This window comes from Gekko japonicus, unplaced genomic scaffold (genome assembly GCF_001447785.1).
Source record: "Gekko japonicus isolate JY-2015 unplaced genomic scaffold, Gekko_japonicus_V1.1 scaffold2471, whole genome shotgun sequence".
NCBI lineage: Eukaryota > Metazoa > Chordata > Lepidosauria > Squamata > Gekkonidae > Gekko > Gekko japonicus.
In genome coordinates this window covers 99046-117989 of record NW_015169253.1, presented here as the reverse complement: position 1 = coordinate 117989, position 18944 = coordinate 99046, and the positions used below count along the sequence as shown (strand labels likewise).

At 50.7% G+C, this 18944-nt stretch overlaps 1 protein-coding gene across 1 annotated transcript; it reads right to left on the bottom strand.

The window, feature by feature from the left end:
- Positions 1 to 677: 677 nt before the first annotated feature.
- On the bottom strand, positions 678 to 9308 carry BLOC1S2 (biogenesis of lysosomal organelles complex 1 subunit 2). Its single transcript, XM_015416500.1, has 5 exons — positions 9161 to 9308; positions 6961 to 7077; positions 6320 to 6439; positions 3760 to 3864; positions 678 to 1225 (listed from the first exon to the last, which is right to left on the bottom strand). Exons 1-5 carry the CDS (start codon positions 9234 to 9236, stop codon positions 1194 to 1196), a joined length of 450 nt encoding a protein of 149 aa, XP_015271986.1. The 5' UTR covers positions 9237 to 9308; the 3' UTR covers positions 678 to 1193.
- Between the last annotated feature and the right edge of the window lie 9636 nt (positions 9309 to 18944).

The following is an 18944-nucleotide window of genomic DNA, read 5'->3' as shown; positions in this document are numbered from 1 at the left end:
ACATTTTAATCTCTTCCCTAAAACAGAAGCCTTTTTAGAACGTGCCAAATATTTGAGAGATTTCTCTCCTAGCTACAAAGCTGTTTGTCGCAAGTGAAAGACACCAAGGCTGCTTCCTCAAGCTGATTTACTGAGCTGCCAGCTAGAACAGTCTCTCCTGGACTTTTTAAACCTGCAGGCACCTTTGAAATTCTTTCTGACCACAGGGTGGTGGGACACAAACACAGAATGGCTGCCCCTGGAGGCAGAGCCTAACACAAAATGCCAGGAAGTGCAGGTATGTGTAGAACTCTAATAGTAACATTCAGGTGGGTCACCATGCTGGTCTAAAGCAACAGGAGAAAGTTTGAGTCCAGGGACACCTTCAAGACCTGCAACGTTTAATTCTGGGTGTCTGCAGAAGTGTGCATGCAACGCGGTGCCTCCAACCAGAATTAAACTTTGGTGGTCTTAAAGGTGTCCCTGGACTCAAACTTTCTCCTGTTGCTTTAGACCAGCATGGTGACCCACCTGAATGTTACTATTAGAGTTGCTTCAGACCAACACGGCCACCCACCTGGATCTATTCTCAAGAACGACTGTGAGTCAGCACGGATTCCATACGGAAGAACATCGTCTCCCCCTCCACACACAGAAGCCCAGTCCAGAAGAAAAACACCTTCCTTTCCAAGTGTTCTTTATTGTGCACAAAGAAAAGTACAGCAGGGAGGATGCTCTACTAGGCTACGCCGCTGTTCCTGCAAGACCCTGCTTCGCCGCGCCCTGGAAGCGTCCAGACTCACAAACCGAGTGTGGCTTTCCAGGCCAGAGGAACGGCCGTGCGCCAGCTCAAACAAGAGTCAAGGACAGACAAGCAAGGTGCGGCAGCTTGCAGGTGCAGCAGCTGCAGGGAAAAGGGAGTCCTTGGGGCAGGCGAGCTGCAGCAGTGGCTGCGAACGGGGATCAGCTCTTGGTCAAGTGCGAAGGAGAAGGGGAAAGAGGGCCCAGTGTCTCCGAGTAGAGGAAGGAAGACGTTTCCGCCTCAGGAAAGAGCAGCCGTCCCTGTTCCAGGAGTTTTGCCACGATTCTGGTCGGCAGTATTCTCTCCGTACGCATTCTGTAAAGTCAGGGATGCGTTTTCTGACTGCCTGGAAGCCAGTCAAGAATTCCGGAAAAGGGGGGGGGGGGAAGGCCCATTACAGGAAGGGCTTCTCTCATCGTTTCTCCAGTTTTTTGTACTTTGTTTCTGGAAGAAGAAGAAAAAAAGCACACACACCTGGTCAGTGCGAGTCTCAGAGCCAGTTTGGTGCAGTGGTTAGGGGCAATGCTCCCTCTAAGCTATTTTGTGAGCTACTGGCATTAAAGCTGTGAGCAGGTGATTTGGCTACTGCATCAATTAGTTTGCTCTGGAGCCACCCTTCCTGAGCGAAGACAAAAATGTGTGAGTCGGAGGCTAAAAAACTGTGAGCTGGCTCACACGAACTCAGCTTAGAGGGAACACTGGTTAGGGGGGCGGACTCTACTCTGGGAGAACCCGGTTTTGATTCCCCACTCCGTCACATGCAGCTGCTGGTGTGACCTTGGGTCAGTCACAAGTTCTTCTCTCAGAGCTGTTCTCTCAAGAGCAGACCTCGAAAGAGCTCTCTCAGCCCCACCCACCTCCCAGGGTGTCTGTTGTGGGGAGGGGGAGGGAAAGGAGATGGTAAGATGCTCTGAGACTCTTTTGGGAAGTGAAAGGCGGGGTATAAATCCAATCTCTTCTCCTCCTCCTCCTCTTCAAACTAGACACGACAAGTGTCCTGGTGGCCGCCCTTTGAAAGCCATTTAGAAATGGCGCAAGGCCCTCGTTGGGTCTGCAGCACGGTGGGCTGAGGCGCTCCCCCCCCCTCACCTTATCGAGGGCTGAAATGGCAGAGACCCTTCCCTGCCGTGGCCATTTCAGCGCTTGAAAAAGTGTGTGTGTGGGGGGGACGACAAGAGCACCCTGCTATGGGCCTGATCAGGATAGGGCCCTCGCAGCACTTTTTTACGCAGCTTCATAGTGGCAGCGGTATCCTCACGGCAGCCGCAGCCACACTTCCACATCGAGTCTGGCCCGTGTGCCCGGAGTCAGCAAGCGAACCATTTATGTTACAGCTTCAAGGATCTCTCTTTGCGACTCTGGAATCCCCACCACCCCGGGGGCGGACGTGAGGCTCTGCAGAAACTGTGCCCTCCCGTCAGCATGGCAACAGCATGGCCAGGCATTTAAGGTGGAGCGGGAACCCTCACAGGGGCCCAGAACCCCCCGGCTCCTGGCAATCCCGAGGAGGAGCTCTCACAGGCAGTACCGCTGCAACAGGGAGCCTGACGGTGCAGACGCCGTTTGGCAGTGACTGACACCAGTGTTCCCTCTAAGCTGAGCTAGTGTGAGCCAGCTCACAATTTTCTAGCCTCCGGCTCGCAGATTTTTGTCTCCGCTCGGGAAGGAGGGCTCCAGAGCAGACTAGGTTGTGGAGCAGCAGCCAAATCACCGGCTCACAACTTTAATGCCAGGACCTCACACAGTAAGTTTTTGCTCACAAGACTCCCCGGCTTAGAGGGAGCACCGACTGACACATAGCCCAGCCCCTCCTTTTAGAGCAGGGGTGCCCAGTGTGGTGCCCATGGGAGCCAGGGCACATGCCCGCTCCGTTCCTGATGCCCACCAAGTGCTTTTACAAAGCGGGTAGGGCTAGGGGAGGCTTTTGCCCAGCAGAGCTTCTGGTGGGCTGTGCAGATTCAACGGGCTCCTGTAAGACAGGGCTTCTGCCTGACATCTTGAAGAGGTGTGACTAGAGTCACGTGGAGTCCAATGTTCCCTCTAAGCTGCAGAGTCCTGAGAGCAAAAGTTCTCCTTTGTGAGCGACTGGCATTAAAGTTGTGAGTGAGCAATTTGACTACTGCATAAATTAGCTTGCTCTGGAGCCCTCCTTCCTGAGCTAGGACAAAAATCTGTGAGCTGGAGGCTAAAAAACTGTGAGCTAGCTCACACTAGCTCAGCTTAGAGGGAACACTGACGTGGACCCCGGCCCCCCTGACATCTTGTGGTCGGCCCGGCTTCCCGCAGCAGCCATTTCGTGACTGGTTCCACCGTTCTGTGACGGTGCCCCCCGCCCGGCCTCAGAATCCCAAAGGTGCCCGCCGGCTCAGTCAGGCTGGAGACCCCAGTTTGAGAGCGGGGTTGACGAGAGTGATGGCCGGCCCCAGGACCAATGTTCCCTCTAAGCTGTGGAGTCTTGTGAGCAAAAATTGTACTTTGTGTGCCGCTGGCATTAAAGCTGTGAGCGAGCGATTTGGCTGCTGCATAAATTGGTTTGTTCTGGAGCCCTCCTTCCCGAGCTAAGAGAAAAATGTGTGAGCCAGAGGCTAAGAAACTGTGAGCCAGCTCACACTAACTCGGCTTAGAGGGAACACTGCCCGGGACCCTCCTTGTAGGACCCCTGCCCTTGCATTTCTCTTCACCAGCCCGGGAATAGGAAGGCGAGAGGTCCTGCCCAATGCTCCCTCTAAGCGGTGGAGTCTTGTGAGCAAAAAATTCTACTTTGTGAGCGACTGGCATTAAAGTTGTGAGCAAGTGATTTGGCAACTGCATGAATCAGTTTGCTCTGGAGCCATCCCTTCCCGAGCAAAGACAAAAATGTGTGCGCTGGAGGCTAAAGAACTGCGAGCCAGCTCACGCTAACTCAGCTTAGAGGGAACACTGGTCCTGCCCCACGCAACTGACCCACCGCGCCGCCCACCAACATCGGAAGCAACTACCGAGCTTTTTGGAATACGCGTCCAGCTTGTAGGCCGCCTGCTCCAGAGCGGCCACCTGCTCTTCGATCGAGTTGATCTGATCCAGGTAGGGCTGCAGTCCGGCGTCTGGAGGGAAGAGGGACAAAGGAGGACTGAGATGAGTTTCTGCCTCACTGAGAGCAAACGGCTGACTCCGCCTCTTAAGTCAGTAACCTTTAAAGGACGTGATCGAGAGGCAGACTTGGTCCCAGTTCCAAAACCACAAGCAGCCGTGCCTCTCTGATTGTCCAGACGGGTGTGGAGAATCCAGTCCAAAGCTGGCTAAATATGGAACAAACAGACTGGCATCAAAGACGCTAGATATAGTCAATCATCATGTCAGTATATAATTAATCACAAAGTGAAACTGTGACATTATTGTGACGGTAAATACAATTAATAAACATTCATGGAACAACTGTAATTATAAGAATACATGAAGTTATTTTGATTGTTACAAAGTGATTGCTGCTGACTGTTTGAAACCCTTATTGAAGGTATTTAACCATGGATCTTTTTTCTGTAAATTTTGCAAAAAAAAAAAATTGTACAGAATTTTTTTTAGAAAACTCTAAAAAACTTTGAAAAACATATTAATGTTGATGTGCGCAAATTGTTTTATATTGAAGGCTTGTTCAGACGAAGAGACGGAACGGAACTTAATCCGGAGGTTCTCGTCAGCAGCGATCACTTTGTAACCATCAAAATTACTTCATGTATTCTTATAATTACAATTGTTCCATGAATGTTTATTAATTGTATTTACTGTTACATATAGGACAATTAAAACAAGGACAAACAGATTAAAAAATAGATATAGGACAAATAAAACAAGATATAGGACAATTAAAACAAGGATAAACAGATTAAAAATAGTTTTTATTCGAGAGCTATTACTGCCTTAAATGCTGTATGAAATTGGAATTTGGGTGACATTAGTGGTTTTAAGTTGCTATGTGAACCTTAAGGGAGTTATGAGATAGTTGTGAATGGCTGTGTGAGTGTATATGAATATTGTTGTAAATCACTGAAATGATTGCATCTTAATTTCGTTGTACTATGTACAATGACAATAAAGAATATTACTACTAATAATGTCACAGTTTCACTTTGTGATTAATTATATACTGACATGATGATTGACTATATCTAGCGTCTTTGATGCCAGTCTGTTTCTTACATATTTAGCCAGCTTTGTACTGGCATCAGCTCTCCATGATCTTTTCTCGCTCTGTTCCTGGAGGCCCAGTAACTTTAGGCACCAGATACTGATCCCAAGATTTTCTGTAAACAAAGCTATGGCCTCTCTACAGCCCTAGACCCTGTGCTGAGAAAGCTGAGAAGTTTCAGAAGTCTTGCAGGGGGCGGGGAGCAAGCACCCCACAGGAGCCTGGGAGAGCGTGGAGAGTTTATGGGTCGGATCCTCGTGGGCACTCCATGAAATTGCTGAGCGGTCGGGTTAGAACGGATAAAAGGAAGTCCTTCTTCACCCAAAGAGTGATGAACACATGGAATTCACTGCCACAGGAAGTGGTGGCGGCTACAAGCACGGACGGCTTCAAGAGGGAATTAGATAAGCATATGGAGCAGAGGTCCATCAGTGGCTATGAGCCACAAGGTATAGATAGGGGCTCTGGGGCAAGGGATGCTCTGTCTTCTTGGTGCTTGGGGGGGGGGTCAACAGTGGGAGGGCTTCTAGTGTCCTCCTGGCCCCACTGCTGGACCTCCTGATGGCCCCTGGTATTTCTGGCCACTGTGTGACACAGAGTGTTGGACTGGATGGGCCTTTGGCCTGATCCAACATTGGCCTCTCTTGTGTTCTTATGATCCTACATCATCGACTGGTTTTAAATAGCTACAAGGAAGGGGTGGAGGACATACAAACTGGGAGGGACACCCTAAAGTTGACAGAGAAATTATAACAGTTAAAAACTATGCAAGTGAACAAGGCCTGGATGCACAGTGGTGTGCCCAGCTGGGGGAATCCCTTGACAGAGGACACAAGAAGAAAAAGAAGAAGAAGAGATTGGATTTATACCCCGCCCTTCACTTGGAGTCTCAGAGCGGCTTACAAACTCCTTTCCCTTCCCCTCCCCACAACAGACACCCTGTGAGGTGGGTGGGGCTGAGAGAGCTCTGACACAAATGGCTCTTTTTCAAGGACAGCTGTGCCAGAGCTTGTGACTGACCCAAGGTCACACCAGCAGCTGCAAGTGGAGGAGTGGGGAATCAAACCCGGTTCTCCCAGATTAGAGTCCGCACACTTAACCACTACACCAAACTGGCTCTCTAACCACATGCCTCGCCAGAGCTTCCTTTCCAGCCTCTTCTTCCTCAAAGGGGCCTTCTTGCCTCTTTGGCCGCTGCAGGAAGCCACCCAAGAACACCCCGGCGGGGCCCACAGGCCTGACACCAGGGCACGAGGCTTCCTTGGTACATGGCACAATGTGCTAACAGAGTCTTGTGGCAGACTGAGGGTTAGGTGCAAACCAAAAAAACATGGGTCAGATTCAAATGACTGAGTCGCTCTCTCTCGCCTTACATTTCTGATTCAAGTCTTTCAGGTTTCTGCTGATGTTTATAGCGATATCTTTCATTTCCAGGTATTTCAAACTCGTGAGCTTGTTCATGTTTTCCAGGAGTCTGTAGTCTTCACTGGTGGCTTTAAAAAAGGGGAAGGGGAGGGCAGAAAGAAAGAAGAAGAAATTACGACTTAGAGAGAGAGGCATTGACATGACACAGTTTTCATCAAGGTTAAGTACCAGGGCTGCTGTCTCAGCTATAAATGCCGACAGAGAGGCATTTACATGACACAGTTTTCATCACGGTTAAGTACCAGGGCTGCTGTCTCAGCTAGCGGCTTGCACAGTCACTCATGACAGCAGGCCTGAAAGATCCACGACAGCTCCAGCAAGCATCTTCTGATTTACCCTAAGCAATTCGCAGACACAAATCCCTGAGAAAGGGCAGCCATGTGAAAACTGAGTGTTGGTGGTTTATTTCTAGCTAAGACCGCTCATGGGTCAGCTAACTGGAAAACTCCCCTCTTCTGTTAAAAGCGGATGTCACCAGAGGAGGGGGGCAAACACCCAAGGAAGACACAGGATTTTGAGTGAACTCCTATAGAGGTCGGAAGTGCTCCTAGGTAGAGGAGGCCTTTGTTTCGGCTTCCCATAAGCTTACCTGTCAGTTCACCTGTGAGGTAAATGGCCATTTTGTTGAACATATCCTTACAAAGTTCATTGATATCTGCCTCTGCAGGTTCAGTTGCTTCTTCTGCTGTCTCAATGGCAGGATCCTCTGTGCAGGTTTGTCAGTATCAAATAAAAGAGAGAGAAAAGTTACGTTACAGAGTCTTTTGATCTACATTCACATGGAGCTGTGAACGAGACCATTCCTCATATGCAAAAAATTTGGGGAAAAGTTTGAAGCATCTTGTCCTTTCAGTATTCTAGAATTAATATCGCTCAATTATGCTGTTACAATTCCAAGGGGAAAGTGGGTAATACCTTAACGACTACCAATATTAAATGTCATAACAGCATTGCCCATGCTGAGCTATTTAGTTTCACTGTGACTGCCGGTAGCATCAGATGCATGAGTCCCTCTTGGTAGCGGCAATTACAATATCATTCCACTGTAGAACTAGGAATTTGGTTTTGATTTGACCTGCACAGCCAGCCACTCAGGTGAATGGATAACTTGCTTTTTATATTTGGTTTGTTATATGTATGTGGGTTTTTATTCACCCTCCCCTCACAAATCGACACTGTACCAGCAATGGCCTCCATTCGGTGTTATTAATTTTACAGAAAAAAAAGGAACCCTTAGAAATGGGAAAATAAAGCATTGTTTCCTTTTTGGAAAGCTTTCTACCCCACATCTCCGATTATGATTCTCCGATACTTATATATACGGTTTGGTCAACGCATGTTTTATTTTCATCTACATGTTTGATGTTGTTTGCCGATTTACACAAAAAACAAAGCAACTTAAAAAGGACGAAGCGATTCCTAAACATGACGAGGTCAGCATCCTAAGTTTCAATGGACAAAAACAATCCTGATACCCGGGAGCCTGGCCTCCCTGCGTGAACTTAAACCGGCCCATCTACGCCTGATATAAGCAGGGGTCATTTCCTGCCGTAGCGCACAGGAGCGGAGCTCCGGCAGTAAGGAGCCCAGGGGGGCGGGCACATGCAACAAGCCCCGCCCCCTGCTCCTAGCAGCCCTCAGTCAGAGCAAGAAGCAGCCAGATAACTTGCAGAGCCCCCCCGCCCGCCTTCAGGTACAAGCTCTCCCTCCTCTTTGAGGACAGATCTGTGCTTCGCCCCCCACCCCCAATAGCTAGCCATCCAAAACAGTCCAGTGGAGCCTGAGCGGTGGGTGTTGCCTTCTGACACACTTCCGGTGACATCAGGGGGTGTGGCATATGCAAATGAGTTATGCTAATGAGCTCCTGCACCTCTTTTCCTACGAAATGACCCCTGGTACCCACAAAACCAGGAGCTGCGGTGGCTCAAGTGGTTAAGACGCTGAACTGCAGGCTGTGCAAGGTCGGTAGTTCAGCGGTTCAAGACCCGGGTGCCGCAAGACAGGGTGAGCTCCCGTCTCTAGTTCCAGCTCCTGCCAACCTAGCAGTTCGAAAGCAAGAAATTGCAAGTAGATAAATAGGGACCACTTCGGTGGGAAGGTAACAGCGTTCCGTGCGCCTCGGTGTTTAGTCATGCCGGCCACATGACCACGGAAACGTCTTCGGACAGCGCTGGCTCTTCGGCTTGGAAACGGAGATGAGCACCGCAACCCTAGAGTCGGACTCGACTGGCTTTCGAGCAAGGGAACCTTTACCTTTACCTTTACCCACAAAACCAGGGGGGGAAAAGAGTTTGGAACAAAAATGACCCGCTTTTGACAGTCAGAGCCCCAAAGTCCACAAGCACAGGCGCCTGGTCGGGTTGCCAACAGCCTGGCGGGATTGGAAACCTGCCCCGTCCCTTGAGCAGCGGCCCAGGGGGCTGGTCACTTAAGAGCGGGCCACGCCATCCCGCTTCATGCCGCCCGAAGAGCTCCAGAGGCCCAGTTCCCCCCCCCACATCAAGACTCCACTGGAAGGGGCGGGCGGGAACCTTCTCCTCCAGGCCTGTTGGCAACCCTGGATACACCGCGCGCGCACGCGCACTTCTTGAAACAGAGGCGCGCGCTGCACTTTTCACGCGTCGGGGGGGGGGAGGGTGTTTCCACACACGGCGGACCGGCCTCTCTCCCGCGGCCTGAACGGGTCCCCCCCCCCCCCCCCCAAAAGCGACACCCCCGCGCAGAGGGAGAGGAGGCTCCCGCCCCGGCCGTCCCCGCCGCCCCGGCCGGCGAGCCCTTCTTCTCCTTACGCTTGGCGCCCTGCGGCCGGGTCTCTGCGGCCTCCTCGGCGGGCGCCGCCGCAGCCGCCGTCGCCGCCGTCGCCATGACGACCAGCCCCCACCGCCAGAGAACGGCGCTACTTCCGGGTGCCCCGCGCCATCGCGCTCTGACGCGCCGACGCACGCCTACTGCGCGTGCGTGCGGAGCAACCCGCCGGGCGATTGGCCGCGGGGGCGTGGCCGCGGAGGCTGAAGAAGCCCGAGCGCTCTCTCTGCACCGAAGACTTCCGGGCGTTTTTGGACGTCCCTCTCGGGCCTCCCTTCGTCGGTGGTGGGAAAAGAGGAGGAAAAGGTTGTTACTCTTTGTTGCCGAGGGGTGAAGATGCTGAGGGAGATTGCCTCAAATTTATTTACTTTATTTATTTATTTATTCTTGGGATTTATATCCCGCCCTACCCAATGATGGGGAGTGGGGCTGTGGCTGGAAGGAGGGGGTGTCGGCCTCCACGACAGCCTTGCAGAGGAGTCTCCTGGGGTGGTCGTGTTGGTCTGAAGCAGCAGGACATCCTTTGAGTCCAGGGGCACCTTTAGGCCCAAGGAAGTTTAATTTTGAGTATAAGATTTTGTGTGCACGCACAGTTTTAAGGCCAAGAAGTTTAATTCTGAGTATAAGTTTTTGTGTGCAATGCAACCAAGTTTAATTCTGGGTATAAGGTCAAAGAAGACGGGGACGGCAAAGGATGAGATGGTTAGACAGTGTCATAGATGCAACGAACATGAAATTGAGCCAACTTTAGAGGACGGCGGAAGACCGGAAGGCCTGGTGGGATCTGGTCCATGGGGTCGCGGAGAGTCGGACTCGGCTGTGCGACTGAACAACAACAACAAATAAGCTTTTATGTGCAATGCACACCTTTAAGACCAAGGAAGTTTAATGCTGGATATAAGCTCTTTGTGTGCAATGCAACCAAGTTTAATTCTGGGTATAAGCTTTTGTGTGCAATGCACACCTTTAAGACCAAGGAAGTTTAATGCTGGATATGAGCTTTCGTGTGCATGCAACCAAGTTTAATTCTGGGTACAAGCTTTAGTGTGCATGCAACAAACTTCAGTTATGGGTATAATCTTTCGTGTGCATGCACACCTTTAAGACCAAGAAAGTGGGTATACGCTTTCCTGTGCATGCAACAAACTTTAATTCTAGTTACAAGCTTTTGTGTGCATGCACACGAAATCTTATACCCAGAATTAAACTTTCTTGGCCTTAAGAGTGCCCCTGGACCCACATTAAGGTTTGGTTTAATTGGTTTGTATATAGTATTTAACCTACACATTTATTTTATCAAATGTTGGCTATTGGAGCATAAAATTAACATGAGGCGCTTTAAAATTTTTGCTTATGAAATATATATGTTAAATCTGATCTCACTCTGTTTAGGTGATTGGGATTTTTAATGGAAATTCTTCCGATTTGTGCTTTCTCAGAAAGCTCTCCTCACTGGTCTGATTTTGATGCTTAGTCCTTCAGAAGGATGCAGCAGCCAGGTCTGGGCATATTTTGGACTGAGAAGACTAAAGAGGCCTGTAAGGAGGATCGGATGTACAACTGCACCTGAGAGTAGGCTTCCACTGTTACAATTGACCTCCAGATGACCAAGATCTGTTCCCCTGGAGAACGCGGCAGCTGTGGAGGACGGAGTCTGTGGCATGGGACCTCCACTGAGGCCCCTCCCCTCCCCAAACCCCACCTTCCCCAGGCTCCACCCCCAAAACCTCCAGGTATTCCCCAACCCAGAGCTGGCAGCCCCATCTGAGAAGCTCTGAGAAGACAGCGAGAAGGACATCATGCTTAGCATCGTGGGACATGGAACTTTAGGAGAAGAGGGGCCACAGGCTGGGTTGCCACCCTCCAGGTGGAGTAGGGTTGCCAGATCTCCCCGTCCACTGGCGGGTGAAACAGCCTGGAGGTCTCCTGTAATAGTGGCCCTTTCTGCACTTCCCTTTTAACCCACGTTCACCGTGGTGTCCTCCAAGCAATTCTGCACGAAAATCAAATCCAACCTTCCTTTTAACCCAGGTCCCCCACCCCCCAATTTTGCACTAAAATCGAGTCCAGCCTTCTTTTTATTCCAGGTTTCCCCCTAGGGTTGCCAAGTCCATCTTCCACCCCCAGTGGGGGACTTTGGGGGTGACTTTGGGGGAATTCCTGGAGGGGGCGGGGCATCCCCACCATGATGACATCACGTTGGAGACGTCCGCGGCCCCCCCCGCCCGTGCGCTGGATCTCCAGAAATGGCAGTTCGTTGCAGTTAAAGGAGCCGGCGTTTCCCTTTTAAGTGCAGGAACCAGCGTTTCCCCTTTAAGAGCAGCCGCTTTTCCCTTTTAAGAGCACGAAGCTGGCATTTCCCCGCAAGCCTGATCTCAAGCGGAGATCGGGCTTGGGAGGAAACACGGGTTCCACACACTTAAAGGGAGAGAGAGGGGTGGCTGTGGGTGTTGGGGGTGGGGCTTCCCCCGCCAGCCATCTGTCTGGCAGCGAGTAGAACCCCCCCAAAAGGAGGGGGGACCCCTGGCAAACCGGGGGGTTTGGCAACCCTATTTCCCCCTGGTTCTGCATCACATTACCCCCCTTCAGTGGTCAGCCCAGAGTATCAGCCTCCTGTTGCCCTGGGTTAATTGGAGGCTGTTTTGCTGTGGTCTTAAATTGCCTCGACTCAAACATTTGAGAAAATCCAAAGTGGCAGGCCAATGCGGAGAGGACCTATATATCCCATCCCTCAGTGCCTCTCGAATGCAGTGCTTAGGGCAAAGGTGTCAAACTCATGTGTTACGAGGGCCAGATATGAAATAAAAGGTACTTTGTTGGGCCGGGCCATGTCTGCCACAAAATGAAATGCCTGGTACCGGAGATATAAACTTTATATATGACACAGGCAGACACAAGTAACAATATTATTTTGACTCAAAATACAAACAAAAGCAATTGAGTCCTAGGAGTGAAAGCAGTTGATTTACTGGGGAATCCACAAAGGCCCCCCCAGATGTATTTAATCTTATGCAAGACTAGCTTTTCCCCAAGGGATACCGTACCCACCCCCTAGCCATTTCCTTTCATTTCTTGACAGCTTTTGACCACACACACACTTCACTGTGTGCGCCCGCTCCCCCCCCCCACAAGCAGCCTCCTGCCCTCCCTCCCTTTCACCCAGGGCCGGCTTGAGGTGTTTCTGCGCCCTAGGCGAGGCTGCCTTATGGCGCAGATGCCAACCTCCTGGTGGGGCCTGGACACCTCTGGAGCCAGCCACCCTTTTGCTGCTGCCACCACCGCCTCCTCCCCCCTGCTGCCACCACCACCAGAGGAGGGGGGGAGGCACAGCTTGGCATCCCATCCAGGGCCCAGCGCTCTAGGCGAATGCCTAGTTCGCCTAGTGGGTGAGCCGGCCCTGCTTTCACCACTTGCTCGTGGGCTAGATAAGGGCTTTGGATGGGCCAGGTCTGGACCCTGGGCCACATGTCTGACACCCCTGCTTTAGGGCGATCCTGCATCTAGCACTCACTCCACATTTTCTCGACTGGAGGAAAAAGTGCAGCTCAAAACCACATTCAAGTATCCCAGGCCGACACAGTACTGGCTGCAAAGTCACCCCTGAACGGCCATAAAACAGCCACAAATCGATGCAGAAGGTACCATAAAATCCAACGATCAAAGAAAGGGAGAGCGGCATGCAATGCAGAGTGGAATTTCCGTTCCAAGGTGGGTTTCGTAAAACAACGGAGGGAAAAGCCAGTGCAGAATCAGCAGCATTAGAATAGAGACTGCGATGATCTTTGCAGCCACCTACTGGTTAAAACTTGTCTTCAGTCCGGTGGGCCTGGCGCTCCCTTGATCCTTGAAGATAGCTGCCGGTCAGCCTGGCAAAGAGCAGTACAGGGAAAACTCCGGGAGGTTGCCCCCCCCCCCCAAGTCTTATTGTGTCTTTGGGCACCAAAAAGCAAAAGAAACAGTTAAGCAGCATCTCTGGGATTGAGCTCTGCAACTGGACGGCACACAGACACGGAACCATCCAATTATTCTCCAGTATACTAAATGTGTAATGTATCCAGGTACAGACGTGTGGCCGGCTTGGTCTCCACGCGGTCAAGTGCAAACGTTGAGCTTCGCTCAGGGAAACAATGGACTAAGCGGATCCTAGCCTGTGCCTATCTGAGGGCTAGGTTCCTGGCCGAGAGCCTATGGAACTCTCGGCCACTGTAAATAACCTATTGGGATGTGGGTGTGTGTTTTGGGTGGTGATTTCACGGGGAATATAAGCCGGCCTGCGAGCCGGCTAAGGTTGTCTTGTTCTGCACTAAATAAAGTACATTAGCTGAAATCACTCATCTGTCTGCGTACTTTTCAAAATGCTTTCATCCAGCGGATTACCTCAGATCCCTCCTGATCTCCAAATATCGGAGAATCTTTACCCTTGCACGCTTTAACGTTCTACCCTCCACCCTCCTGGAAGGCAGTTACCACCACGCCCCGCTTTCTCAACGGCTCTGCCCACGCCACGCAGAGAAAGTAGAGTCTTATCGAACACACGACAATATCCGATCTCAAGATATAGCTCCGATTCTGTCAACTTTACCAGGAAGATCGGAACAACTCTATGTCTCCCTCTTTGCAGGCTTTTCCCAGGAGACCACTAATAAAGTTGTGGAATTTTGCCTTCGGGTGCATGGGGATACGCAAACCCCTGACTGAAGAAACAGCCTCCCAGTCGGAGGAAAGTACCTCTTTGCCACGCCATCATTTCTGGTCAGTGTTAAGTCCCCGTTGGCACTGCATGTGCCACTTACTGTTTTATTAAGGACTGTGTTTTTTCTTGTTGGTTTTTTTTAAAAAAATTAACTTACATATTTATTGTATATTCCTGTTGTAAGCCGCCCTGGGCCCTGCCCATGGAGGAGGACGGCCTAGAAATCTAATTAATAAGCAAAATAAAATGTATTTCTTTATTTCCATTTCTTTTTATTATTATCGCTGATTCTTCAGAGTGGATTTTGTGTCGAAATAAACGATTGACGGATATCCAGGCCACGGAAAACAGGTCACCCGGAGGCAGGGTTGCCAGGCGGCCTCGGGTAGAAGAGGAGTCTCTGATTTAGAACGGATAAAAGGAAGTACTTCTTCACCCAAAGAGTGATTAACACATGGAATTCACTGCCACAGGAAGTGGTGGTGGCTACAAGCATGGACGGCTTCAAAAGGGAATTAGATAGGCATATGGAGCAGAGGTCCATCAGTGGCTATTAGCCACAAGGTATAGATAGGGGCTCTGGGGCAAGTGATGCTCTGTCATCTTGATGCTTGGGGGAGGTCAACAGTGGGAGGGCTTCTGGTGTCCTAGCCCCACTGCTGGACCTCCTGATGGCCCCTGGTATTTCCGGACACTGTGTGAGACAGAGTGTTGGACTGGATGGACCTTTGGCCTGATTCAACATTGGCTTCTCTTATGTTCTTATACGTATCATATAACACTTGGAATTCACTGCCACAGGAAGTGGTGGCAGCTACAAGCATGGACGGCTTCAAAAGGGAATTAGATAAGCATATGGAGCAGAGGTCCATCAGTGGCTATTAGCCACAAGGTATAGATAGGGACTCTGGGGCAAGTGATGCTCTGTATTCTTGGTGCTTGGGGGAGTCAACAGTGGGATGGCTTCTAATGTCCTGGCCCCACTGGTGGACCTCCTGATGGCACTGGTATTTCTGGCCACTGTGGGATACAGAGTGTTGGACTGGATGGGCCTTTGGCCTGATCCAACATTGGCTTTGGCCTGATTCAACATTGGCTTCTCTTATGTTCTTATACGTATCATATAACACTTGGAATTCACTGCCACAGGAAGTGGTGGCAGCTACAAGCATGGACGGCTTCAAAAGGGAATTAGATAGGCATATGGAGCAGAGGTCCATCAGTGGCTATTAGCCAGAAGGTACAGATAGGGGCTCTGGGGCAAGGGATGCTCTGTCTTCTTGGTGCTTGGGGGGGTCAATAGTGGGAGGGCTTCTAATGTCCTGGCCTTGCTGGTGGACCTCCTGATGGCACCTGGTATTTCTGGCCACTGTGTGACCCAGAGTGTTGGACGGGATGGGCCTTTGGCCTGATCCAACATTGGCTTCTCTTATGCTCTTATTTCTGGCAGTTCCCAGAGAGCTCTCCTTGTCACTTCTGGGCCGCTCTAGAAATGTCAGGCACTCTGTGTACGTAGATGAGGCCTTACATTTCTTTTTTAAGTTTCTCCCTTAGGACAGTCCTCTGTCTTTGCTCCCAGTTTCCACCTGTCGAATCAATTGAGCATTGGTGGTCAAGGCTGCAACGGCCTGAAGGTTTCCTGCCATAAGCAGACGAACGGGAAGCAGGCCCGGAGGAAATGGAAGCTTCAGAATGTGGCATCACATTCCAGCCAAACTCTTCCCTCTCAAAGTCCACACTCCCCAAGCACCCCCCCCAGTGTGTCCAGGAATCTCCTGAGCCAGAGTTGGCAACCCTAGATCAGTCAGCAGTAGCTGTTCACTTTGCATGTAGAAGGTCCCGGGTTCAATCCCTGGCATCTCCAACAAAAAAATACATACCACGTAGTAGGAATGGGAAAGACCTCTGCCCGAGACGCCAAAAGCTCCTGAAAACAGAGCAGACGCCTTGATAGACGAAGGGACTGAATAGGTTGCTAACTCCATCCTGGGCAATACTTGGAATTGGGGTGTGTGTGTGTTTAAGGATGCCGGCCTCCAGGTGGGACCCGGGAATCATAGCTCCTCTCCCGACTACTGAGATCAGTTCCCCCAGAGAGAATGGCTGCTTCAGAGGGTGAACTCCGTGGCACTGGACCCCACTGAGGTCTACTGTCCACCTCAGGTTCCATCCCCAAATCTCCAGGAGTCCCCCAGCCTGGGTCTGGCAGCTTTATACCCCTCCCTCACTGGAGGCCGGGGGAGGGGGAATCTGGGGAGGGTTTTCAGCTAGAATCTATGGTATACTCAGGGGTCATTTCCTGCAGGAGCGCACAGGAGCGGAGCTCCGGCAGTAAAGAGCCCAGGGGGCGGGCACATGCAACAAGCCCCGCCCCCTGCTCCCAGCAGCCCTCAGTCAGAGCAAGAAGCAGCCAGGTAAGCTGCAGAGCCCACCCCTGCCCCCCTCCAGTCCAAAACAGTCCAGTGGCACCTTTAAGACCAAGTTTTATTCAGGTACGAGCTCTCCCTCTGCGAGGTCAGATCTGCACATCCCCCCCCCCTCCAATAGCTAGCAATCCAAAACAGTCCAGTGGAGCCTGAGCGGTGGGTGTTGCCTTCTGACACACGTCCGGTGATGTCAGGGGGCGTGGCATATGCAAATAAGTTATGCTAATGAGCTCCTGCAACTCTTTTCCTAAGAAATGACCCCTGGGTATACTAATAGAGTTTGCTCTCCGAAGCTGCCATTTTCTTCAGGGGAACTGATCTTTGCAGACTGGACATGATTAGCTGTAAATCCCAGGAGAAGTCCAGCCCTCACCTGGAGGCTGGCAACCTCGGGTCTGAGTCAGGCAGGGAAACCAGCTCTCCAGCTTCAGGGAGAGACCTGCCACTCACTGCTCAGCGCTTTCAAAAATCACGCCAGTGACATGATATCACTTCCTGCAAAGGCCCGGAACTGATGTTCTGATGCCAGTGTGAGTATATGGGCAAAACCCTGAGGAATTTCAGACAGGCGATATATTCCGGAAGAGGAACGGTTCCCAAACGGTTTCTGGTCTGTCATTTCAGACAGAACCGTTTGAGAACCAGTTCCCTTCCGGAATATATTTGTCATTTCATACACAATCGCTTCTGTCCCGTTTAGGAAACAGGGCTGAAGCGTTTTACCTGTCAACCGCTTCCAAGTCCTCCTCATTTTCCTCTCCCGGTTCCGATGCGCTTTCCCCCGCCGTTTTCCGCCCGCGCGGGCGATCTCCGGCCTTTTTTTTTTGAACGTTTGCTTTATAGCGTTATAGCGCTATAACGGAATAGCATTATATCAATCCCATTGGAATGCATGGAGTGTTTTTTAATACTGCTATAGCGCTCTAAAGCGAACGTTAAAAAAAAAAAGCCGGCGATCGCCCGCAGGGGCGAAAAACGGCGGGGGGAAAGCGGGGGAAAGTGGTGCAGTCTGAAATGGCAAACCGCTTCAGATCCAGCTCTTTACCGGAAGGGGAAAGCCATGTGTGAAATGGCAGCCCTATACCGGTTCACTTCAAAACGGATCATTACCGGCCTGAAACCAGGTGAAACTGGGTAATGTGAAATTCCCCCCTATGGCAAATACAGGAAGCGACACTGTGCTGCAGCATTCCTGTGCCTCCCCCACTGGTTGCCAGCCATCAGCTGGCAATCCTAAAGTGGCATCTTCTCATGTTCATGTGTAGAACCGTGGAGTCTTGGGTTCCAGCCTCCTCCTTGGCCACTGGGTGGCCTTGGGGCAGTTGCTGTGCCTCAGCCTAACCTGTTTCACAGGAGGAGCAGGGAGGAGGGTGTATGTAATTTAAATACTCCCAGGTGACCATACGGTTGGACGTCTTGCCGTTACAAATGGGTAAAGGTAAAGGTTCCCTTGCTCGAAAGCCAGTTGAATCCGATTCTAGGGTTGTGGTGCTCATCTCTGTTTCCAAGCCGAAGAGCCAGCACTGTCCGAAGACGTTTCCGTGGTCATGTGGCCAGCATGACTAAACACCGAGGCGCACGGAACGCTGTTACCTTCCCACTGAAGTGGTACCTGTTTATCTACTTGCAATGTCTTGCTTTCAAACAGCTAGGTTGGCAGAAGCTGGAACTAGAGACGGGAGCTCACTCCGGCACACTCGGGTCTTGAACTGCTGAACTACCGACCTTCTACAGCCTGCAGTTCAGCGTCTTAACCACTTGAGCCACCACAGCTCCTACTACAAATGGGCATCTTGTGACAAATAGTGGCCTGTTTGTGTGTGAGGTCATTCAGCCGCTCCTTACCTGTGAATAAACAGTTTATTTTAACTGATGTCTTGTATTTTTTATTGTGAATGTATACTGCTTGTCAGTTTTTGGAAGCCGCCCTGAACCTGCCTGGCGGGGAGGGCGGGGAAAAAGTGAAATAAATAAATAAATAAATATTAAGATTTCAGTTTAATTTTTTTAGATTTTTGGAACCAATATATACTTAAACATGGAAATAATTATTACAAAGATCATGTATCTTAAAGCACGAGATCCTTTCTCGGTTATTAGCACATGATTTAAGGACATTTCCATCAGTAGCACAAAGATGGATTTGGGCTTCATCCCCTGAGAGCTTCAAGACAGGATTTGAATCCAACAGAAGAAGAGGAAGAGGAAGAGATTGGATTTATACCCTGCCCTTCACTAAGAGTCTCAGAGTAGCATACAATCTCCTTTTCCGTCCCCTCCCCACAACCAATGTTCCCTCTAAGCTGTGGAGTCTTGAGAGCAAAAATTCTACTTTGTGAGCTACTGGCATTAAAGTGGTGAGCGAGCAATTTGGCTACTGCATAAATTAGCCTGCTCTGGAACCATCCTTCCTGAGCTAAAACAGTAATGTGTGAGCCAGAGGCTAAAAAACTGTGAGCTAGCTCACACTAACTTAGTTTAGAGGGAACACTGCCCACAACAGACACCCTGTGAGGTAGGCGGGGCTGAGAGAGCTCGTTCGAGGACTGCCCCTGAGAGAGCAGCTCCAAAAGACCTTGTGACTGACCCAAGGTCACACCAGCAGCTGCATGTGGAGGAGTGGGGAATCGAATTCGGTTCTCCCAGATT